This window comes from Lutzomyia longipalpis, chromosome 2 (genome assembly GCF_024334085.1).
Source record: "Lutzomyia longipalpis isolate SR_M1_2022 chromosome 2, ASM2433408v1".
Classification (NCBI taxonomy): domain Eukaryota; kingdom Metazoa; phylum Arthropoda; class Insecta; order Diptera; family Psychodidae; genus Lutzomyia; species Lutzomyia longipalpis.
In genome coordinates, this window is record NC_074708.1 from 462,981 (window position 1) to 487,202 (window position 24,222).

The window sequence follows — 24,222 nt, forward strand, 5'->3', positions numbered from 1 at the left end:
GAAATTTGTATAGGACTGGAGATATTGAAGAAACTGAAGAAAGATTGAATAAAGCATAGATTTGTGAATTTGACGATACTACATTCAAAATAAAGAAAATCCTGTGGACCTCACTTTAGCTGCGAGAGAAGAGATAAAAGGTAAGATTATGACGAAAGAGAAACATAAACATAATAGCATTCAAAAGAATGAATTTTATCAATTTTATAAATCTGCATAAGTTACTAAAGATTTTAAAACTTGACTATTTCTATTTATAATAGCATTCTCATGCGAATTTCTCAAATTCGCTTTTTCTTTTCTTTGCTAGTCAAAGAAGCAAGTAATTCTTTAGAATTACACAAAAAAAATAATCAAATATAAGTTTAAAAATCATAAAGAAATAAAAGATAAAATAAAATTGTTGATTACTTACCTAACCTTATTTCTTATGCGTCCTTATGCGACCGTTATGTATTCTTTATTTGAATCCACGGAATCCACATTTTTCTCGCATATCGCGCTTTCAAGCACAAAGAATTCCTTCTTCCATCTTATATTTTCACAAAAATTTTGATTTTTTTATTATCTATTTGTTATTATTATTTAGTCAAATTAAAAAAAAAGTTTTTTTGTTTTTCTTGGAAAATTCTCGACATCAACAAAAGAATTTCCCGCTTGGACAATTCCGTGAACCGTCGACTCCGAATCGACACAATCAGCATTCGCGATATCTGCAGACAACAAGGAGAAAATCTCAAGATATGCGTTAGTGGGTATCGGCTCTCATCCATTTGCGATTTTGCACCACCATATTGGATTTTTCGGATTACCACCAGTTTTTCATCTTGATCGTATTGTTTTAAAAATCTCCTTTTGAGGAATTGCAATAGGCACACAGTTAAGAAGGCAATTGTGTACAACAGTTCGTGATAATTGTGCGTTGATTTTGGATAAGCGGGGAAAGTAAGTTGGAAAACAAGGGGGAGAGAAGGTTGGAAAAGTTTTCACATCACACTGACATTTTCAAAGCGAAAAAAAAGTTGGCCAATTTATCAGCTATTTCGCGTCATTTTCGCGGAATTCTGTGACCCAGTGTACCGTTGAGGTGGCCAGGAAGTGCTCTTGATGAGAATTATCACACATTCCGGAAGATTTTTGTGTTTTTTTTCCACAGTGGGTTGTGTGTAGAGAAGTTTTGCATTGAGATTTCGTCAATGGACCACTTTTTCCTGGACACGAGAAGGAGGTGCGAGAAAGAAGGGAAAATTCCCAACAAATTGGGGACTTTCTAGTGACTCACATGCACCCTCTCAGGAACGTTCCACGGTGGCTGGAAATGTGTGCCCATTTTGCGGAGGAAAAGATTTGGGAACTTTTTTTTCTTCTTTTGTGTGACAGAGAAAAGATTTTGATGAGGAGTGTAGTGAAAAGGAAGTGCCACGGTGTTGAAAAATCAGGCGCAAGGTGCTTTATCTCATTCCGGAGTCCTCTTGGGGATCTAATCCTCTTGGGATAGATGAAGAGCCTTTTGGCAGGCCATTTAGAGGTGGAAAATTGTGTGGAGAGACGATGCGGGATTGCTTTGGCAAGAAAGAGTTTGTCCAATTTCCAGCTCATTCGCGAAGGCTGTGTGTGTATGATTTCTTTGTGTCTCTTTTCTCTGTGTGCTCACCGCACTCCTCTCCCTTCCGCGCCCACCCGCTGCATTGCACCATCTCACTTGGGCATAGAAGTGAGCAGCAATGGAATTATTTTGTTGGATACGAGCGTGTGTGTGGGGGGATTTCAACTATGTGGCTCATTTTCAACGTCAGGCATCTCCTCCTCCATCCACCATCATCAGTTTGTAATCTAATCCAAAGATTATATTCCTCCCCTCCCAATCTTGTGTCTGGGGAGCTTCCACGGCATTGCACCTGATGCAGGAGCTCTCTCCCTCGCGCAATTTGTGGACGTCACAGGTGCGCGCCCCCAGGAAGTGACAAAGAGGGCATTTCCGTGAGGCAGGCAGGCAGGTAGAGTGGCATCGTGAGAAGAGCACCGAGAAAGTGCGTCAGATGGGAGCCTTCAACAGCATGATGGTGTGTTTGTGGGAAAGGCAAGCTGTTTGGGGAATCAGGTTCATCTATTTTTGACAACATTCCCCAAGCACTATTCTTTTTTATTTCACTGCCATTGAGATTCTCTCTACTTCTCGCATCATCTGCCATTCACAAAATATACTCCTTGCACGGCATCAAAACACACGCGTGCCAAATACCTCCACTTAATGACTTCCGGACACAATTTTTCACTCCTGAACGGAGAGTCAGGAGATACATTGTTTTATTTTTTCTCCCCTTTACTGATGAACAAAATCACCCCATCTCCGTGGGGAAGAGAAGGGAGAGGAGAGGAGAGTGTTATTGCTCTGTTACCTCCACACAATATGGATAAAAATTGTTGATGTAGTGATCATACAACAGCCTTGAGTTATCACAACATACTTCCCAGTTTATTGACATAATCACGATCTTGCCGAATACAAATACAGCTGTGAGGGACACTGGGCGAGAGGAAGCGAAAGTACTGCCACAAAATAAGAAAAAAAAATTAAATTTCCAACAAAACGAACGATTCTCCCACCATTCTATCCTCCACACACATTTAGTCATCCTTTTGTGGCTGAAGGAGTGGTCTATTGATTTTTCTTCATTATGTGTGTCCTTGACCGGAAAAGTGCATGAAATACCCCCAAATATTGAGACAGACAACTTAGCGAGAATTTTTTGAGGAATCTTCATTTAATTGTTCCCAATTTAATGTCCCTTTCAGTGGACGAAACTTTTCTCCCCTCCTCTGTACACTGGGGTACCATAGTATGGCCAAAAAATATTCAATTTATTGTGATAAAAATTTCACAATTTGTACATAAATTGGAAAGTCTCTAATTTTTAATAATTATTTTATAAAATGTCAATGTTCTCTGCAACTTTTTTTCAACTAGCATTGTTCAATGTTTTGGAAAATAGGGGAGATCGGGGTTGACAGTTTATAAAAAAAGTGTTTTGAGGCTCAATTATGTAGGTATTTAATCCTTAAGACCAAGAGACTTTTTAGTTTAATACAAAAAAAAATAAACCTAAAGAATTTTAGGCAAAATTATTAATAAAATATTAATTGAATTTTACTTTTAATTGAAAAATCTCCTTTTCTTGTCATTTTGCAGGAAAATCTCAACGGATTCAAGGCAGGCCGTTTCAGAGATTCCCATTTCTGTGGTGGATCTGTGAAAGACAAAAAAAAAGTCCCGCAGCAAAATACAATATTTTTCTTCTTCTCCCATCTCAATTGAGGATAAAATTGCTTAAAGGTAGAAGTCTAACTAAAAGACCGGAGTTTTGTTGCAAGTGAACTAGAAGAGAGAAAAAAAAAGAAAGAAGTGCACGCGCGGTGTTTGTGTTGTGAGAGAAGAGGAAGAGAAGAAAACAATGAACGGGATGACGAACAGCGATGAAGTTGTCGAATGCCCACTGTGCATGGAAGCACTGGAGGTGGATGATCTCAATTTCTTCCCATGCACCTGTGGGTATCAGATTTGTCGCTTCTGCTGGCACCGCATCAGAACGGATGAGAATGAATTGTGCCCAGCGTGTCGGAAGGCGTACTCGGAAAATCCTGCGGATTTCACTCCACTTTCGCAAGAGCAAGTGAGTCAAAATGTCTTTTTTTCTTCTTTAAAATCCTTTTGTTCCCTTTGATGAGAGGTCTCCGTAAGTTGAGAGGCTAATTGAGTGAAATTCACTAGTCAGACATGCTTAAGTTTTCTTAAGAATGGTCCTAATTCAGCGACCACGAAACCCTTGAAATCTTTGAATTTTGTACTGAAATTTCAAGATTTCAAGCGAATTTAAAGGGTTTCTTGGTCGCTGAATTAGGCTTAATATCTTAATTTTTTGTAAGATTTCTTAAGATTCTTAAAAAAAAAACTTATGATTTCCTAAAAAAAAAATTTAAGATTTTTAAGTGTTCTTAAGAGAAAGATTTAAGTTTTTTTTTTAGTTTTCTTCAGTCAGGCTGAATTGGGCTAAATGCACATTTTTCAATGATTTTTTCTCATTGCCTTCGGGCATCAATTTCGTAAAAAACATAAAAAATATGCAATTAGCTCAATTTATTTAAGAGATCTTAAGTTTCGCTAAGAAAACTTATGAATCTTAAATTTTTCTTAAGCAAGTTTTTTTCTTAAAGAATCTTGAGAAAACTTTAAGAATCTTAAGAAAACTTTAAGAATTCAATTTCATCCTTAAAATATATAGTTTATTCTTCTTAGTTAGAATGATGAGATTTAGTAAAATTTCAAGTCACTTCAAATGGAATTTAATCAAAAACAAATTTTCCAATAAAACTCCACTTAAGAGTTAAGATTGAAATGATAAGAGAAATTAGTCCAAACTAATAGTGATTTATTGATTAAAATTTTAATTTAAAATTCAATGCGATTGAGCATAATTTTGGATGCTGGAAACATTCAAAGCTCACAGATATTTATATAGGTACATAAAATTAAAAAGATTTTTGAACTTGAATATTATCTCTCTTCGCTCTCAAGAGTGACTAAGGCCGTGAATATATAACGCAATCTTACGGTATAGTTGTTGACTTTATAGGAGTATGTAGAAGAGACTCTCAGTGAGGAGGGGAAACACTGTGTCACCAGCAGCTGATTATTTTCTGATGTTTTATTTCTCAATTTGCTTTAAAAGAAAAAAAAAAAGGTGAATCTATATTTTTTAGGTCACCTTTGAGTCTGTTTATTTTTTATTCACAAAATGAAAGAACGATTAATGTCTTAAACAATGAAGGATTTCTCTAATTGTTTTGTCTTATCCGGAGACTATTTTAATCGTTTTAGGGAAAAATATTCTCAATCTATTTAAAATTTTTAAAATATCCTAAAAAAAAAACTTCAACAAATTGTGTTTAAATGTTTTACAATTTTGGGAAAAAATGCGTGGAATTTATTTCTCTAAAAAAAAAAAAGAAATATAAAAGAGCAGCAATTTTCTTGAGTAATATATGTACTAAAATGCAAAAATAATTGAAACTTTTAACGTGGAAATATCACGGAAATTTTCACTTGTCTATTGCGCATTGAATTCCAGTTGGTTTCATTGACAAGCTCGCCACAAGCGGGAGAATGTTTAAAATTAATATATAAAAAAAAAGTGTGTGAAAGAGAGAAATAATACAGGCACGACTAATTAATTCTAATTCCCCAATTTTTGTTTTTTTTGTATTATTTGAGAGGTATAATGACAATGTAGTGGAAATTGCGTTGTTTTCTTCTTCCATTTCACCCAGAAAAGAATAATAGTAGAAAAAAATGATCGCATCGTCAAAAAAGAGTTGTGTTAGATAATTTTTTGGAAAGAAGCAGCAAAGACGTAGAGAGAGAAAAAAAAATCAATGTAAAAAAATCAGTGGTTGTGTTTTTCCATGATAAAGACGTACAAAATAGTTAATTTTTATTTGTGTATGAGTTTTTTTTTCTCTCTCGTATTTGCACGGAGGGTGTGTGCAATACTTTCACTTGCGATAACTGCAGGTTATTCTAAAAGTTCGTTAAAAAGATTGCTATTTCTTATTCATCCTTAATAGAGGAATTTTAAGAAAATTTGAAAAATAAAACAAAAATTTAATAATTTTGGGATAAAAATGATGAATTATTATTTTAAAAAAAAACATTCTCATTGTCTTTTTGCAACAATTTCGTGTGGTGGTGCAACGCAACTTGAAAACTTGCACAGATTGCTGCTCTGAAGGCTGAGAAACGACAACGGGAGCAGCAACGAAAGCAAAAAGTGACGGAAAATCGCAAGCATTTGGCAAATGTACGTGTCGTTCAGAAGAACTTGGTGTTTGTCGTGGGACTCCCACCTAGACTGGCAGACGCGGAAGTATGTCTTTCTTTTTTTTCCACACGTTTTACTAACTTTTATAATATAGAAATGTTTTTTCTCAATGCAATGAGAAAGAAAGAAGAAGAGGGAGGAAAAAGAGTAATAATTTATTGTTTTTTTTCTTTCTTTCTTTACTCATTTTATTAAATTGTTGATTGGCTGGCATTGGCTTGTTGCTGTTGATTGTTGGTTGTTGTTGTGTACAGATCCTGAAGAAGCACGAGTATTTTGGAAAGTATGGCAAAATACATAAAGTGGTTATTAACCCAAGTACTACTTATGCTGGTGTCCAAGGCCCTTCAGCTTCGGCGTATGTAACGTATGTGAGCAATAGTGATGCCTTGAGAGCCATACAGAGTGTCAATAGCATCATGATAGATAATCGTTTGATAAAGACAAGCCTAGGGACGACAAAGTACTGCAGTCATTTCATGAAGAATCAGCAATGTCCGAAGCCCGATTGTATGTATTTACATGAATTGGGTGATTCGGAGGCGAGCTTCACGAAGGAAGAGATGCACCAGGGGAAGCATCAGGAGTATGAAAAGAGACTCCATGATCAGTTGATTGCACAAACAGCAGCTTTAAATTCCAATTCATCAGCAACCAATGGTAGTAGCACCACCAATGGTGGGATGATGAAAGTTGTGAGTGATGCAAAGAATATTGGTGGTGGTGGTACAACACAGAATGGACCGACAAAGGATGCATGGCCGAGTTTATCAGAATCACCCGTTGGGAAGGAAACAAAGTTGATGATGAATGGAAAAGTGGGTGGTGGGAAGGATCATTCAATGAAGAATGAAAATAGAAAGCATGAAAAGACGAAAGCAGAGAAGAAGGGAAAAGGGCAGAAGAATCATACAAATTCCCACAACAACAATAGCAGCAACAGTAACTACAACCACACAACGGCACCAACAGGAACGACAAAGGATCAACAACACAACAGCAGTGCAACGACAAAGCAGCAACAACAACAGGATATAATTGAGAAACAAAATCATCACATAGATGATGATGAAGTCAATTTAATTGATGACATTGAGAATGATGCACTCCTTGTGGAAAATGATCGCAATGGGGATACACCGTCGTTGAGTAGTAGTAGTAGAACATCGACAAGCAATACGGGTGATAGTGGGGCATCAAGTGAGAGTGGTAGTGGTAAAAGTTCACCCGCCAGCTCCTTCCCGGATCATTCACAAATGCAAAATTTGTCAACATCTATCTCATCGACACTCTCATCTGTTTCATCGGCCTCCACAACGGCTAGCACAGAATTAATGGGGGGTAATCCGCCGTCGCAGCAGCAGCATCAACAGAATAATAAAACGACAAATCTCGATAAGATGAATCAACAACAGCATGGTGACACAACAACACACTATCCCAGTGAACAGATGAATGGTGGTGGTACATTGCGGGATACAGCGTCGAAATTCACAAAATTATCCCTTTTCGATGATAGCAACAGCTTCTTCTCCACAAATACTTTCCAACCTTTTATGAAGGCCGTGGATGGTGGTAGTAGTCAAACATCCGGCAATAGTAGTTCAAATCAACAACATCCAGAACTAAATGGTGTGACGCCGTCGACCCAACAGCAATCAGAGCAGAGCTCTGGTAACACAACCACGACTGGGAATCATCAACAACAACAACAAGTGATAAATGAAAGTATCCTTGGGAATACATCGGAAGACTGGGAAGCTGCCTTTAAGTTTGTTATGCAGAAGAATAATACAAAGCATCCGGATGAACAGCAACAAGAGGAATTATTTCGCATGCAAGAAATGCAAAAGCGCAATTCATCAGTTAATGGTATTCGAATGGGGCAGCCACATCAGCAGTACAATGGTTTACATGGTGAGGATACTTTTCTCTTTTACTTATTTATTCTTTTTTTTTTCTTGAGAAATTCTTTTCTTTTGACCTTAAATAGGAAGAATGAAAAATTCTCTCTTATTGATTGATTAAATATTACATAAATTGAAAAGTCTTTATTGAGTTACTTCTAACTGAGCATCAATCCAAATTAATTTGAATAGAAAATAGATCACTTTTGAGACCTGGTGAAATAAATGTTTTTTATTTTTCTTGGGGTTTTTTCTTTAACCTGGTTTTTAAGTGTTGGTCACATTTAAAGACTTATTGTTAAAGAGTAAGAAAATCACTTTCCGCCATCTTGAGATTTTCCTCAAAACACAAATGTAGGTTTTTCTCAGGATCTACTGGATGGATTTTGATGGGATAAAAAGCAAATGAAAGAGGAAGAATTAGCGAAAAATGTACCGGAACAGATTTTTGAATTTCGACTCAGAAGTTGAGAAAAGTCAATAACAATATTTATGTAGTTTTCTCAGCTTCTGAGTTGAAATTCAAAATTTTGTTCCGGTACATTCTTCGCCAATGACTCCTCTTTCATTTGCTTTTTATTCCATCAAAATCCATCCAGTAGATCCTGAGAAAAACCTACCTTTATGTTTTAGGGCAGTTCTGTGGAAAAGTCGATTTTCTTACACTTCAATAATTAGGCTTCAAATGTAGGTAACCAAGTTTAAGAAAAACCCCAAAGAAAAATGGCAACATTAAAAATGTTTAAATTCTAACAGCTTTCCCAAAAAAGGGGCGTTTAAAAGAAAAGAATAATCGAAAAAAAAAACATTTTAAAGATTTTTCTTTAACAAAGTATTTTGCAATAATTTCAGGAGACTTCAATTCCGATTACTTTCACTGTCCAAATGAAATCAACAGACAGCTTTTGCAACAACAACAACAGTCTCGAACACAACACAATAATTTACACAGTGGCAGTGATAATATAAATCACATGTATACGGGAAATATGTCAAAGTTCTTCGATTTCCACAAGAATCAACAGAATCAGGTAAAATATTCAATTGAAAAAAAATATTACCTAAAGAAAAAAATTAAAAATGAGAAATTTCTTGTTGATTTTTTTTTTGCAGCAACAACAGCAACAATTCATGATGAATGGCCATTCAACAAATGGTCCATCAGTTGATCAGCTGAATATTGCAAATTTGATGGAGAACAACAGACTAAATTCTCAATTTTTGGAACAACACACACATCTGGTGACACAATTGCCGAAGCAGCAGAATTGGTTGAATAAGGTGGACACACAGCAGCAGCTGCAATCTCACAATAATATGCTCTTCAACAGTAATCCACAGAATAGACTACACAATCAATATGGAAATCAAAATTCTGCTGCGGTAGATGATGATTTGGGTGAGTTAAAAATTAATTAATAAAAAAAATAGAAGATTTTTCTTCTTGAACATTGTTCTATTAACAACAAAATTCATCACAAGATAAAAATAAAAATCTTTCGATTTTTTTTGTAGGTTTTGATCCATTTATTGAAACACAAAAGGCTCTTGCTGAGCTTATGGAATGTGAGATGATGCAAAATAAGCCACAGACTAATCATAGTAAATTATTAGAAAATTGTCAGAGAACAAGAATGCCACCACCTGGTTTCAATCACATGAATGCGTTTGGATTTGGAATTCCAAGAGCACAAGGTTGGCAAAAAAAAACTTTTTTTTTTCTAGCTTTGCAGCTTCTTTTCTTCAGGGATTGCTAAAAAGTAAAATTTCTTTTTTTGTGTGTTTTAGGCAGCAAAATTTTACCATTCATGAATATGGGAAATTCAACACAGCAGCAGCAGCAGCAGCAGCAACCACCAGATTCCAATTGGGGGTACATGAATGGCTATCCACAAGGTCCACAGTCAAGTGATCAAATCATTTCACAATCTCAGCAGCAAAATAGTCATTCAGCACTTAAATCAAGTAAATTTCGACATTTTTTTTTAAAATTATTTTTCTCCTTCAAAAATTGTTTTTTTTTTATTATTAAACAAAAAATTAGATTATGGAAGTATGACTTCAGATTGGACCTCTCTGGATCCGGCAATTGTATCATTCCGTCAGTATCCAACACTGCTACCCGGTCCGACGTTACAACAGCAACAACAGCAGCAACAGTCTCAAGCTCCACAAACAACTGACTTGTTTATGTCGCAGCAGCAACAACAACAAACTGGACCAGGTGACTAATGATTTTTTTTTTCTTTCATTCCCTTTTCTTGTGTCTTTATATTTCATTTCACAAATACATTTACACTGAAGTATGTAAAGTGAAAGAAGAACCGTTCATGCTGTATTAAGTGAGCATGTGCAATGAGTGCAAGCATCGTATATTACAACACTAAAACTATGTTATTTTGTACCTACATAAATATATTCAAGAGTATATTTTTTATGATATTTTCCTTCAGTGTGGCATTGCGTAATGTCTCAATATTTTTTCTTAATTAACTGTTTTAATGTGAAATTTTGTGAAGAATAGAAACTTTTAAAATCTTAATTTCAGAAAGGAAAATCAAATTCTTTTTTTTTTGTTAATTTTTATTACCGTAAGAAATAAACGTCAAATGTTCGAAAAAAAAGATGGAAAACGTCACAATAAAATCTAACTTACAAAAAGAAAATGTCAAAATGTAAAATAGAAAACATCAAACGTTAGAATTGCTCAATAAAATACTAATTATGATTAGGAATTTATTGACCTGAAAAACAAAATAATTCCTCCAAACATCCACACTTTGAGAAGATTTATGAATATACTTCCCTTATTCCTTTCTATTGTTCTGTTTTTTTTTTTATTGATTTTTTTTTCTTTTTACGTTTGTATAATTACATTCACAGTCATCATACATATTTGTGTACATTGAAAGAGAGAATATATATAGGCCAGATTATTCTTATCATTTTTGCAAAAAGAGAGAAAAAATTCAATCAAATACGTAATATTTTTCTTGTAGAGCGCGAATTTTTCTTGTAATCAATTTGCAAGCTTTATCAAAACTTTCCAAGAGATTGCTTTTTTTTTCACTCTTTATGTGTTGTTTAAATTTTTATTTTTTCATTTTTATTTTAATTACACACAGAAAAAAGATGATTCGTAGTCTCTGAAGGCGAGCTAGGTATTTTAACTCTTTCATGCCCACGTGAAACATAAAAGCATTGAAACATGCGCTCTTTTCATAAGAATATTTATTTGGTGGATGCTCTCAGAGAACATTTCTCATTCAAAACGTTAATTTTGGATTCTATTTCATGAATTTGATGCATTTAAATTTAGATAAATCATTAAACTCTTAAAAAATTTAAGAAAAAAAACTGTTTCAAGTTTGAGTTTACGTATGACCTAAAAAACGCAAAAGGGTTAATGTATCTTCTGCGATTTTTACTTTTTTTTCAATTTAAAAAAAATTAAAATTGTAGAAATTTGGAAGAAAACTTACTTGTCAATAAACAATGAAACATTAGCGTGAATGTTTCATCAGCTATTAAAAGTGATAGAAGAAACAAAATGGCGTTGCAACGGATTCTTTCATTCAATTCACTCTCATTCATTAATTTTTCTGCCTAAGAAACAAAAAAATGATTTTTCTTTAAAAATTTCTAACATTTTTTTCTTGGTCTTGTCTAATTTTTTTCTTGTAGGTTTTACACACCATGGACTAAATCTACAAACAAGTATTATGAATCAACAGGCTCCGCAGCAGAATTCACCAGCACAGGTAAATGCTCATGTTCAAGGAATGCTAGAGTATTTGAAGAATCGTCACTTTGTATAGTTTTTCTTATAAAAAAAAATATTAAAAAACAAACAAACAAACAACCAACAAGAAGAAGATCAATGAAAATGAAAAGACAACAAGATTTGCTATAAAATTATTAAATAACAACAAATAAATAAAAATCATTTAAATTGGAAGAAGTAAAAAAAAAGAAAGGTCTAAGAATGAAAAATAATATAAAATGAAATTCGCAACAACAAGTTTAGAAAAGAAAAGAAAAAAATTAGAGTTGTGTGAAATATATAAAAGAAAAGAAAAAGAAATCAGAAGCGATCAATAACATAAAGGATTAAAAAAAAAAAGAAAGAAAGAAAGATTTAATATTTAGTAAGAAAGGAGCATATTTACACACTCAAAGTGATTTTTTTTAAATGGAGAAGGGGCAATAGAATTAAAATAAGAAAAAGAAAATTTATTAATCTTCAATTTTTATTCTTCTCTTTCATTTCTCATTCATATAATGAATATTTTCTTTTTTTTCCTTTTGTCGATTATTCTTTTTCTATGTTTTCTTCGGAGGAGAAATCAACTTTCCCTCTCTCACCGGGACATTCAAGAGATGAAAAAAAGAAAACCTTTGGTTTCTCAGTCTGTGTCTCTAATATTTTAAAATGTTATTCATTCACTTTTCAAAATTTCTCGTTATTAATTTCTTCTCTGTTTATTTTTTTATTACATTTTATTTGTCTTTTGATTTTTTTTAATTTGTGTAGATTTTTTTTAATTAACAACAAAAAATCAGTTGAATTTAGATTAAAAAAAAAACAAGGAACTAACAAAATTATCTCGTCTCGACAGATGATAATTTTAGCTTTGTCCAATCGTTCGAAAGGGTTCATCTGTTTTTTTTAACAAGGGGCGTTTATCTGAATGAAAATATTCGGATGATTCGTCAAAGTAATCAGAATATTAAACTGACGAACATTTCTTTTTTTTTTTAGTCTTAAATTGGTAAACTGAGGAGCAATAGCTTAAATAGTACTACTAACTTTTAATGAAAGAAGTGAAATTCAATTTAGTACTTTATCGGCTTAAATTTAGTACTTTTTTTTTACATTGTATTCAGATAGAATTTACTATGTTTTTGGCTAGAGTTTAATATAGTTTTCGATACAAATTAGTACATTTTAACTATTGAATTTAGTACTTTTTAAGTTTAAATTTAGTACTTTCTTCAATAGTATTCAGTTAGAATTTACTATAGTTTTGGCTAGAATTTCGTATGTTTTCGACTACAATTTAGTACTTTTAATTACCTATTAAACTTTTTTACTTTTTGAGATTGGGTTTTCAAAAAAAAAAACCATAACCTATTTCAGCTGGAATTTACTATATTTTCCAATAGAATTTAGTACATTTAAGCATTGAATTTATTACATCGGTTAGATTATAGTATTTTTTTTTTAATTCAATCTCAAAAAGTAAAAATTCAATAATTAAAAGTACTAATTGTAATTGAAAACATACGAAATTCTATCCAAAAATATAGTAAATTCCAACTGAAAAAAAGTTCTGAATTTAATCGAAAAAGGTACTTTTAAGACGAATAAGTACTAAATTCAATTCTTGAAAAGTACTTTAAAAAAAAAAAAACAGTAAATTCAAGCCGTAAAAGTACTAAATTTTAGCTGAAAATGAGAATATTCAGACCTTTGGGAATATTGTCATTATTCGCTAATCTTCGGATTATTCGCCAAAAACACAAAATATTCGACAGATAAACACCCCTTGGTTTTTAATCATCGATTTATTATTAATTTTTGCTTTATTATTAATTTTTTTTTTAATTAACACACACATTTACATACATATTAACAAAGAGATTTCTTTAAAAAAAATCATTTCTAAATCATTTCTACATTTTTATTTTATAATTTTTGTTGTTAATTTTTTTAGGTGTTAAATCCGGAGATGAATTGGTTGAACAGGGACGAAAGTCCAAATTTTTTCACTAATTTGTCAAATGGATTTTCAAGAAATCACGACAGGTTAAAATTGAAAATGCCACCTGGCTTTCGAACTGCCAATGTTGGGGGAAACAGTGTCACGAAAATGCCGATTCAGTGAGTCACGCACGAAGGTTGACAGAGAGAGAGAGAGAGAAACAAAATTATTGCAGTTAATAAAAAAAGACGAAGAGATGAAATAATTAATAAAAAAAAATTAAACATTCTTGATATTTATATGGAAGAAGTCTGAATAAGAAATTTACAATCTTTATATTCTTTTTTTCATAATTATTTGTTTTTTTTAAGAATGAGAAAAAATATTATTGAAATGTAAAAAAAGAGATATAAATAAATAAAAAAAATATATAGTTAAACAGAAAAAAAGCAAAGATGGTAGTTTTTTAATCAGATTTTTTTCCATATTTGTTTAATAAACAATAAAAAAAGATTACAGTGCAAAACATCTCAACATGAATGACATTAGTGGATTTCTCTTTTCGATTTTTTTATTAGTTTCTACTATTACTAATCTATGAAAACAAAATTTAACACTACACTCTGTACCTTCATGTACATTTTTACCATTTTATTTTTTCATTTCTTTTTGTATTTCGACTTTGTGATACTTTTTATGTCTTTAGAAGTTTTTTTTTATGAGAGGGAAAACCGATTTATGTTTTTTTTTTAAACCTTATTTCTACTTAAAAATTATTTTTTTATGTTGCCTCCTTCAGGAATAATGAAAAGTAAAAAGAAGAGTTTATTTTGTTTTTGAATGAAAAAGAAAAGCATTTGAGAGAAAGTTATGTAATAGCAGAAAAAGTAATAATAAAAAAAATATGTTGCAAATAAAATTTATATTGATCTATAATTTCATATTTAAATGAGAAAAAAATATGAAAAAATTCAATAGACGAAAAAATCAAGTTTAAAAAAATTGCACGTTTGTGAACAAAAAAAAAAAAGATTTAAAATTACAGATTAACAATGAAGAAAAAAAAGATAGCAAGTGATTAGTTTAAAACTGAAGCGAAAAAAAATTATTCTATACATTTTACTCTATAAAAAAAACAAATAATTATCAGAAAGAGAAATAAAGCAAAAAAAATATTCAATATATTAAGATGATGAAAAACAAATTTAAAAAAAAAATGGGTAAGAGAAATTATATAAGAAAAACATACATAGCAAAATGATGATGAAAAACATGCAAAGAAGGAATGTTGATTCAAACTTAAGTAAAACACAGAAAATGTGGAGATAAAATAATGAAAAATAATTTTAAAAAACAATGATATTGAGCTGCCGTTTTGTTGCAAAAAAAAAAAGAAAGGAAACAACGCGCGGAGACAACACAAAATGACGATGAAAAGAAAAGAAAAGAAATTAAGAGGATGTGAAAAGTGGAGGAAGAATGAAAAAGAGAAAATATCGAACGACGATGCAAGAAATATTTGTTAATTATTTCTTAAGAAAATAAAAAAAAAAACTTTGAAAAGGAAAAGAGAGAGAAAATTATAAAGAAACAACAACACATTATTGTAAAAATATATTACTATCATTACAATAATAAATTATAAATAATTTAAAAAATATTCTTTTCCCAGAATTGTGATTTAGGTGAGGGGGGGGGGGGTGAGGGTTGTAGTAAATTCATGAGCTGAATTAATTAAGCGTGAAACGGCGCGGGCAAAATGGGCCAGATTAGCTGCATATCGGAGGAAGGAGACTGTTGAAGATTGAATAGCCCCTTATAGTCCCTTTGGGGAAATTGAAAGGTTTAGATTTTATAGTTAATCACAGTAGGCGTATTTGCACAGAAAAGAAAGGAAAAAGAAGTGAAGTCAAAGAGACGCTAATGTAATTTGTTAAAAATCTTGTGAAATAGTAAGTAATTTGTAAATCTTTATTCCGCAAAATGAAGAATAGGCACTAATAGTTTAAATATTTTTATAGGAATTTGTCGGCGCAAAAGGAATTGTTGCAAAAGGAACGTGTCTACATAGGATGGAGCGCTTGCTACGTCTGTGACGGTGTGAGCGTGAGACGCTGTGTGAGATGCTGTGGCTACGGACATTTAGCTAAGGACTGCAAGGAGGCAACCTACATCTGCCAGTTTTGTTCAGGAAAACATAAATCGGACGATTGTGATGGTTCTGGAATGTTGTGTATAAATTGTAGAAGAGCTAACACAAAATTTCATCTTAAACTTAGTACTAATCATTATGCTGATAGCCCAGATTGTGGTGTTTTTCAAAGAGAGCTGAAACGCTTGAGAGAGAAGATTGTTTTTGTTTAGAAAATTTGAGCATGCTGTTGAAAAAAATCTTTGTTAATTAATTTTGAGCATTCAAGGACCCGTACAGCCATTTAGGGCTTGGGTATCCTTTCCTCTCTCTTATTGGCAACCTATTTCTCGCTACACATTGTATTTTTGTTGTACGGGGGGTGGGGAACCATTATGAGATGAATAAACTAAATCTAAATCTAAAAAAAAAAAAAAAAAAAAAAATATTAACTGATTTGAAATAGCTGATTGAACAAAGGTAAAAGATGGAAGATTATATATATAATGAACAAAATTTAGCTAATTAAAATTAATTTTAAATAGGATTTGATACAAGACAAAAGAAAGACGTGAAGGGATAAATAGCGGCTAGCTAACACAATAGGTAAAAATAATTTGTAGAATAGTTAGAAAGAATTTAATAAGAATAATTTGTTACAGAATCCCTCACCAATACAACTCACTTTCCAATACAATACATTTGCCATTTGCCAATTTTGTAATATGGCGCGCTCGCCATAGAGATTTTTCCATCCTCGCCACCCACCCACACCGTAGATTAAATTGAAATAAATATACAGTCCACAAATTGAATTGCGATCCCTAACAGACAGTTTCATGTGTGAGGACACGAAGGAAAATCTTCTTGATGAGTCGAATCGACTTTACTTTGGGGGGGGGGAAGGGGGTAATGCCGGAAAAGTAATAAAAAAAAATAATTTTTAATTTCATTCAACATTTACTATCTATCTTGTAAGTTTTTTTTCTCCTTCTCTCTCTTTTGTTTTATGTACACACCATAAATATTATTTCATTCAGTGCTGCATATCCTGGAAGAAGCCACATTCTTTGGGTTCATTCATTTCCTGTGCCCACGGTATTGGTGGGATAAATTCCCGGATTTGCCGTAGCATTCGCGATGGATCGAACCCATCGGCCACGTCGAGGAAGTCCTTTTGCGTTTCCTCGGGCAGCGTCAACTTCCCATGGATTTTCTGATGCAGTATCAGGGAATCTTTGCGCGTGAATGCTGCCTCACATATGGCGCAGGCAAACAACTTTCCCTCCATGTGAATCCTCTCGTGGCGCACGAGTTTATCCTTCCGCCCGAAGCGCTTGTGGCACGTCGCACACTCAAAGGGCTTGAAACCCGTGTGGACAATACTGTGACGATCGAGTTCGCGCTTCCTTGAGAATGCCTTGGAGCATATGCTGCACACATGACACCGAATACCCGTGTGCTTGTTCATGTGCTCCCGGAAGGAGGATTTATTGATGAATTTCTTTGGGCATTTTGTGCACATGAAGATCTTCTTGTTGTCCTCCGACAGTGTGCCACCACCACCACCACCACCGTTGAGATCTCCATACGTGATGACGTCATTCGATGTGGGTGCCTCGGAGGAGAACATGAGATCGAGGTTCTGAATATGATCCGGAACACTGAAGCGTGGATGGGCGTCGTCACACTGCAAGGAAATAAACAAAACAACAAAAAATCATTACAAATAATTTTTTTAAAGAGTTCGCACAGCATTGTACTTACCGGTTGTGGGGGCTCTGGTTCCACTGTCAACTGATGATTCATATTTGCAAAGGGATCCAGGGAGATGACCATATTCTCAGGATCGAGCCCTGAGGAAGAGTCTCCCGTTGTGTGTGGCAATTGTCCACTCTTGCGCAAATGCACCCGTTCGTGATGCAGCATCTTGTCGCGCCGCGTGAATGTTGCCGGACACTTTGAGCACCGGAAGGGACGTACACCCGAATGTACCTGCTGATGACGCATTAGATCCGTGTGGGTGGTAAAGGAGCGCGGGCAGCGTGAGCAAACGTGCGGTTTGAGACCACTGTGGATACGAAGGTGCTTCGTGAGGTTGGTGTTGCGTGAGAAGTTCTTATTGCACACCGGGCAGGAGAATGGACGCACACCTGTGTGTACGATGGTGTGCTTCTTGAGATCGGATCGCCTGCCGAATCCCTTGTTGCACGTGGCACAGATGTAGGGCTTCTCGGTGCGATGGGAGTCGCGAATGTGGAGGATCAATGATGTGCGGTAGGTGCAGCTGAAATCACAGAAATTGCAAGCATACGGAGCATCAGGACGATGGGATGTAGCCTCATGGTCCCCACAGAGAGCTGCTGAGCTGAAGGCTGTATCGCAGAAACGACACATGAAGATATTTTTCAGTGCTTCCGACATACTCGGCACTGCCACACCCCCCAAATCCACACCCTCCTGATCCACTTCGGGCTCCACTTCAGCTCCCACTTTCCCATGCTCCTCAACCTCACTCTCCTCCTCTGAGCTCGTGTACTCCTTATTAGGATCCACCACTGTCACAACGCTATTATCATCCGGGAAGCATTCCAATCCCTTCATATCCTGCAGGAACATTTCATGCCTCAATTGTGCTTTACGCTCTTCATCCATCTCCTCCGGAACTTCCTCCTGCTCCGTACCATTCTCCGCAAATTCTTCCTCTGCAACTTCATCACTTCCCGTATTCTCTTCAGCCCCGACCGCTGCTACATCATCTGGCCAGAGAGATGCTGTAAATTGGCGCAATCTCTTCTCATTCTGCATAACACCCTCACGGAATTCCGTGTGAACTTCCGTTTGGAATAGACAATGATGGCATATTTTTGTGGGTAAACGATCATTTTTAGAAACCTGAAAAAAATGTAAGAAAAATCAATTAATTTCTCTTTTATTCTAAAAAGAAAATTAAGAAAATTGGAATTTAATAATTTTGCAGAGATTTCCCTCAATGTCCATGGATATTCCAGTGGAGAAAAATTAAAGAGCACATTAGTCATTGGAAATGCTGTCAGTAGTTGGCGCTTTAAATTAGAATGAAAATTTCATGAAACTTATTTATGCTGTGAGATTTGCATTTTTCAATCTTTTCAAATTGATCACAACCATACAAAACATTGAAAACTTATTGAATAGAAATGAATTTAAAAAAAATCGAGAATATAAAAAATCTTTCTAAATAACTTTATCCTCAGGGGGATGCCCAACCCCGAGAAATCAGTACTTTTCGTGAGGCAGCACGTTCTTCCGATCAAAAGAAGGTATCAGTTTGCAATCGAAAGTACATTTAATTAGCTTTCGATTGATCCCTATCTCATCATCGAAATAACATTATTAATCAAAAAAAAGTTAAAGTGTTTCTCGGGAATCGGTCGAGATTGAGCGAGATTCGAGAGTTCCTCATACATTTTGTTCAACAAAAAGTGACTTCTTCACAGAAAATGAGGTTATACCATCCCCTTGTTTATCCTATAATGTTCATAACCTAACTGATTTTTTTTCATGAAAATTGTGAAAATTTCATGAAATTTTCAGCAAAATTTCCGAAGTTTACTCAACTTCACGCCAACCTTCTTGCTAATCAATAAAATGACAATCAGCCATGTTTATTATGCTACAGGCAGGAAAAAAACACGGGAAAATCCCTAAAAAACTCACCTTTATCCTGTAAAAGTCATAAATTCTTTGGCTTAGGGGTACTTTGTAGTCCTCCTCATTGTTGAAAATATCAAAACGAACACTATCACTGCGCAAACAGAGACGACAGATTTCCATGAGCGAATCCACCGTCAAATCTTGTGATTCCTTCAATTTCGCCAGGGCCACCGTGTTCATCATCTTCACGGATGTCTTTTAGGTGAACTCTGGACGTGAATCCCTGCTGCAAGTGTGTGGACAGGTTGTGCCCGATGGAGTGCACGGGAAAAGCGAAAAAAAACCAAAATTTGTGTAGAAGGGTGCGCGTCTCTGCGTATTTCACGTTGAAAATGGAGAAAAAATTGTGGGGCGTTTTCACAACTCGCGTTTGAGGCCCAATTTAGGGCTAATGTTGGACACGGAAGTATGCTGGCGTGGGCCAATTGCGGAGTCACCACCTTACAGAGGCGGCAGCCATTTCTCAACTGCTAAAGGGGGCCTTGCTCGCCTTCGGAGAGCTTGGGCCACTGTGTCGTCGCAACAGAGGTTGAGCGCAGTGTGTATGCGTGCGACGCCACTGTGTGTGTTTGTTCGCTCCGAAAACTCTCCTCACAATCTACTAAAAACCCACAACAAGAGCTCCGTGAGGGAGCCACCACAGCTCTGCAGAGGGGGATGCGATGTGAGGGTATGAGGGATGATTGTGTGCGGTGGGAAAAAATCTTTACCCCCTGGACTGGACATTCATCCGTCATTTATTTCCCTTGAGAGGGGAGGATACATGGGGAGGATTTTTTGTTTTTTTTTATTTGTTGACATTCTTTTTTTTATTGTTGGAGAGCGAGAAAGGAAGGAGCAGGAATGGGGAATTTGTCGACAAAAATCTCTGTGTCCTCATTAAAAGCGGAAAGACCCACGTGTGTCAAGAGGTTGTGGCCTACGTTGCTGATGGAAAGGATTTTGCTGGAAGGGTTGCTGCTGGAATGCTTGGAAGGCACGAGTTGGGGGTGGTGGTGGTGGTGGTGGCAGTGTAACTGGCTGTGCTTGCCTGTAATTTGATTGTGGAGTGTAGCAGGATGTTACATTTTCAATCCCATCGCATGCATTGGTCAATTCATTGAATGCCTGTCCTTCGCCACAGGTGTGGAGTCGTGGACGTCCCTCCAGGCAGAGGAAGTACCTCTGACAATCATGCGGAGAACGGAAGAAACGTGCCTCACCCTGCCCGAGACCCTCAACACGAGCTTCCGGTGGACACGTGAACCCAAGGAAGGCTTCAGCATCGCAATCAGGCACCTGATCGGCCCAATCGCAGCGATATGTTGCAGCATTGAATGCTAATCCTTCGGGACAATCAAACACAAATCCCTTCCCATTGACACAATTCATAAACTGCCCACAATGCGATGCATCTCCAAGGCGGTAATAGCCAAATTGATGAGGACATTCATCAGTGGATTGGGCAGCTTGCAGCGAAGTCCTCCCTTGGGGGCATTCCACGTCAATTGGATACGAGCAGGGATAGGTGAAGACACCTGCCTTTTCGTTGAACAACAACCCATCGGGGCAGAGCTTCTCCTCACTCACCCCATCGCGGCACTCAATGTACGCATCACACTGCCCTGAGACAGGATACCTTCCATTGGCTTCAGGGCACTGATGTGAGCGCTGTAGTGGCTGCGATGTCTGCTGCAGTGGCTGCCTGAAGGCTCCAAAAGCATTAAATCTCTGTGCCTCATTGAATTGTGCCACAACTGCAAAAGATGAGCCAACATTGAAAATACTCTATAAGTCAGTCAAAATTATGTTAATTAATTTTTTTTTTTTGTAATTTCGTGTCTTCTAATACGCAAAGACAAGCAAAAGATGCTCACCAAGAGACCCTGAAGGTCGTCTGGAAAGCGAAAGTATTTCCGAGAGACTCTTTTTTTTTGTCTTTGCTGATTTATGATTTTATTCATCTTTAGAGAGGATTTGCTTGAATTTTGAGAAGAAAAAATTAACGTGAGAAGAATAATTCTTAAATTATTTAATTTTGAATGAAAATAAATTGTTTGAATAAAAATAAATTATTGAGAAATCATTGAAGCGCTCAAATTTAATTTAAAAAAAACTTTTAGAACAAATTAAAGAAATAAAAGACACGTGCTTTCAATTTAATAAAATCAATTTTAGAGGAATCTTTAGTCAGAAATTGTAGATATTTTTAACATTTTAATGTAACTGAAAATCGTTAAAATAAAAGAATATTTAAAAAGAAATGCTTTTTAAGCTTTTTTCGGCTCATTTATTGGATGGAAAAAAGGACTTAATATTAGAAAACTTTCAACCTTAAGAATTCTTCAATCCTTCTTATTTTCTATTTTCTGTAAAAATTGAAATAAAAAAATGTTTTAAAATAAAGAAAAAGAAATCCTGAAACTGATTTTTTCTTTGTTGTCTAACTTTCTCTCCTCATTCAATGAAGCTCTTTTCTTTTAGATAACACAACTGAGTCATTGAACGATTGTTATCACTACAGAGGTTAGCATGGAAAACAATTTTAAATAAAATAATGAAAAATTGAATGAGTTTGAAGAGTTTCTATTTAGAATTTTTCAGTTATGTGTTAATCAACTGGAGTAATTATAACAAAACTTTCAAGTGAGAAAAATTCTAACCCATTGTCCTTTATCAATATATTGCAATTGATTGTATTTGAACCCTCTTAATAGGGATTAAATATGTTGATCAGAAAATTCTGATTTTAATGAGAAGAATATTTCGTTTTGATCAGTAAAATGTTCTTATTCGATGAGAAATGTTCCATTTTGTCAGAAAATCTGCCATTTTGATCAGGAAAATATGATATTCGCTCAGAATAATATTCTTCTTCTTCTATCTATATAATAAAGAAAGGTCGGTTTGTTGGTAATCTTCGTGTCTGTAAAGCTATACAAATCTACACCGTTTGACCGATCGCGATGAAATTTGGTACAGAGGCTCCTTATATCAGGCGGTTTCGAGTGGCCGTAATCATTTTCCCCCCAAAGCCCCCCTTCAGGTAGCCCCCATATAAAAGTCATGCATTTTTGTGAATTTTTGAATTTGGCGCCTGAAATGTATGAAAATGATTTCTTCTCTTTGCTTTTTCTTTTGGGTTTAATGAGTATGGCCCCAATCTGCTTATAAATCATCACAATTTTTTTCTCTCTAAAATTTGCGCGAAGCGCAAAACCCCCTGCGAAGCGGGGCTAGGAAAATTGGAGCGAAGCGACAATTTACCTCGTAAGCAATAAATCAGGATAATTAGCAATTGAACAGTGAAACAGATTAATGATCAAAAAAATAATACTTTCTGATCATAGAAAACAAGCAATAAATTAGAAAAAATAAGACGTTGGTCATGAAAATGACAAAAACAGAATATTCTTCTGATCAAAATGGAATATTCTTCTGATCAAAAGCAGAATTTGCTGATCAAGAGATGGAACCCCTTTTGTGATTAATTTGAAATCATTTTCTTTTAAAAAATAATTATAAAAAAATGATATAAAATCGTTTAAAGAATATTAAAATTCTTATAAATTCAGGATTAAGACAAGAATATATTATTCAATGCTGTCGTGAAAAGGTTTTATTGTTGAAAATTCAAATCTCTAAAGTCCAAGGATTATTTTCATTGTCACAATAATCAAAAGATATAAAAGATGAATCACTTGATATTAAAGAAACATTTTAAAATAAATTAAATTTAGGTCTTTCTTCACTTTAAATCATTTCAATGACAACTTAAAAAAAATCATCATCAGCCTTTGAATTGACTTTTTGCGTATTGATCTCTTCCACCATTAAATAAATTGTTAAAGACACGATATTTTCAACACATATTTTCTTCTTACCTTGCAGTGCAAACAGAGAGCAGCATATCGCAACGACGTATTGCATCATTTTTCTTTTCTATGCGTAGCAAATGTACCAAAAATCTTTGCGGGCGTGTTGAGGTTCTTCGTCTTTGAGATGAAGCACAAATTGAGTCAAAAAACAATTATCTGATGGAGACTTTAGTGAGACACACAACCGTCCTGGATGATCTTCGTGGTGAAACTGGAAGGAGAGACGGTGAGATCACACGCTGAGATCAGGTGTAAAATATTCGTTGACATTTCGAAAAAACATGCGAAATCCCATGAAAAGTGGGGAGTGTGGATCATCAGCAACATATTACTTGTTGAAGACGATTCAGGGTGGCAAAATCACGGGCTCATCTTTCGCAAAAATGTTGTTTCTTTGCCACTCTTCGCACAACGAGGCATTGAAACTTTTTTTTTTATGTGTGAAGTATTGGAAAAGCTGATCTTCACTTTTTTTGTTGGTTGTTGTTGTAATTTTTATACCTTCAATATAATACAGATTTTTCACCATAAATGTTACACATTTATTGTTCTTTAAACAGGATTTTCTCTTCTTTTCTTTTTTTCATTAAAATGTTTTCTCATTTTCATTTTGAGGGAATTTTTTTTCCGAGGAAACACATTTAATAAGAGATTTCAAATTGATTTTTCGATTCAACTAAATCGCAATTTTTTTTTGTTGATCTTTGTTGTTCTTCTTTTTTAACATTCATCAAAGTTTGGTAGATAATTTTTTTAGAAGGATTTTCTTCTCATATTTTTTTTCTCACAATGAATATACAAAAATTGGGTGACATATTAAATTAATTTCTTTTTCTTTATATTCTAAGGCACTTGCATCATTTTTTTTTAATTTAATTTTTATATCTCTCAAATATATTATTCTTTCATTTTTTCCCTCTTATTTGATTCATTTTTTTTATCCACAAAAGTTTGTGTGTTTAAATAAAAAGAATTCATTTTTTGCTTTTAGATTAAAAATTTAGTTTTTCTTCAAGGAAAACGGAAAAGCCATTTTAATGAACATTTTTT

At 34.6% G+C, this 24,222-nt stretch overlaps 4 protein-coding genes and 1 long non-coding RNA gene across 7 annotated transcripts in view; 2 read left to right on the forward strand and 3 right to left on the reverse strand.

Moving 5' to 3' along the window:
- LOC129788401 (N-acetylgalactosaminyltransferase 7) overlaps positions 1-24,222 on the reverse strand; it is a 783,634-nt gene that overhangs the window by 185,421 nt on the left and 573,991 nt on the right. The gene's annotated exons all lie outside the window — the stretch shown is intronic.
- Positions 758-14,791, forward strand: LOC129788385 (putative uncharacterized protein DDB_G0286901). 3 transcript variants are annotated; one of them, XM_055824384.1, is made up of 11 exons: positions 758-945; positions 3,191-3,671; positions 5,772-5,921; positions 6,131-7,793; positions 8,636-8,814; positions 8,897-9,182; positions 9,299-9,478; positions 9,572-9,748; positions 9,828-10,007; positions 11,468-11,544; positions 13,501-14,791. In XM_055824384.1, exons 2-11 carry the CDS (start codon positions 3,453-3,455, stop codon positions 13,669-13,671), a joined length of 3,282 nt encoding a protein of 1,093 aa, XP_055680359.1. In that variant the 5' UTR covers positions 758-945; positions 3,191-3,452; the 3' UTR covers positions 13,672-14,791. The 3 variants fall into 3 exon arrangements, with proteins under 3 accessions (XP_055680359.1, XP_055680361.1, XP_055680360.1); XM_055824386.1 differs by having other exon boundaries at positions 8,900-9,182; XM_055824385.1 differs by having other exon boundaries at positions 763-3,044.
- Positions 16,561-19,498, reverse strand: LOC129788395 (gastrula zinc finger protein XlCGF26.1-like). The gene is made up of 3 exons (XM_055824425.1): positions 19,319-19,498; positions 17,387-18,514; positions 16,561-17,309 (listed from the first exon to the last, which is right to left on the reverse strand). Exons 1-3 carry the CDS (start codon positions 19,496-19,498, stop codon positions 16,656-16,658), a joined length of 1,962 nt encoding a protein of 653 aa, XP_055680400.1. The 3' UTR covers positions 16,561-16,655.
- Positions 20,195-23,647, reverse strand: LOC129788439 (protein obstructor-E). The gene is made up of 2 exons (XM_055824524.1): positions 23,179-23,647; positions 20,195-21,051 (listed from the first exon to the last, which is right to left on the reverse strand). The coding sequence occupies exons 1-2, from the start codon at positions 23,225-23,227 to the stop codon at positions 20,195-20,197; spliced, it is 906 nt and encodes a 301-aa protein (XP_055680499.1). The 5' UTR covers positions 23,228-23,647.
- On the forward strand, positions 20,239-21,558 carry LOC129788470 (uncharacterized). Its single transcript, XR_008750364.1, has 2 exons — positions 20,239-20,347; positions 20,439-21,558. It is a non-coding gene; the product is annotated as an uncharacterized LOC129788470 (long non-coding RNA).

What these genes read in the sequence shown, in the direction of transcription:
- LOC129788385 (XM_055824384.1), top strand. Translation starts at nt 3,453, where the DNA reads ATGAACGGGATGACGAACAGCGATGAAGTTGTCGAATGCCCACTGTGC. An exon ending in CTAGACTGGCAGACGCGGAA is followed by an intron (nt 5,922 to 6,130) that starts GTATGTCTTTCT and finishes TGTTGTGTACAG; the next exon opens with ATCCTGAAGAAGCACGAGTA. An exon ending in ACAACAACAAACTGGACCAG is followed by an intron (nt 10,008 to 11,467) that starts GTGACTAATGAT and finishes TTTTTCTTGTAG; the next exon opens with GTTTTACACACCATGGACTA.
- LOC129788395 (XM_055824425.1), bottom strand. Translation starts at nt 19,498, where the DNA reads ATGATGAACACGGTGGCCCTGGCGAAATTGAAGGAATCACAAGATTTG. An exon ending in ATGACTTTTACAGGATAAAG is followed by an intron (nt 18,515 to 19,318) that starts GTGAGTTTTTTA and finishes CATTTTTTTCAG; the next exon opens with GTTTCTAAAAATGATCGTTT. An exon ending in AACCAGAGCCCCCACAACCG is followed by an intron (nt 17,310 to 17,386) that starts GTAAGTACAATG and finishes ATTTCCTTGCAG; the next exon opens with TGTGACGACGCCCATCCACG.
- LOC129788439 (XM_055824524.1), bottom strand. Translation starts at nt 23,227, where the DNA reads ATGATGCAATACGTCGTTGCGATATGCTGCTCTCTGTTTGCACTGCAA. An exon ending in CTCTCTGTTTGCACTGCAAG is followed by an intron (nt 21,052 to 23,178) that starts GTAAGAAGAAAA and finishes CATCTTTTGCAG; the next exon opens with TTGTGGCACAATTCAATGAG.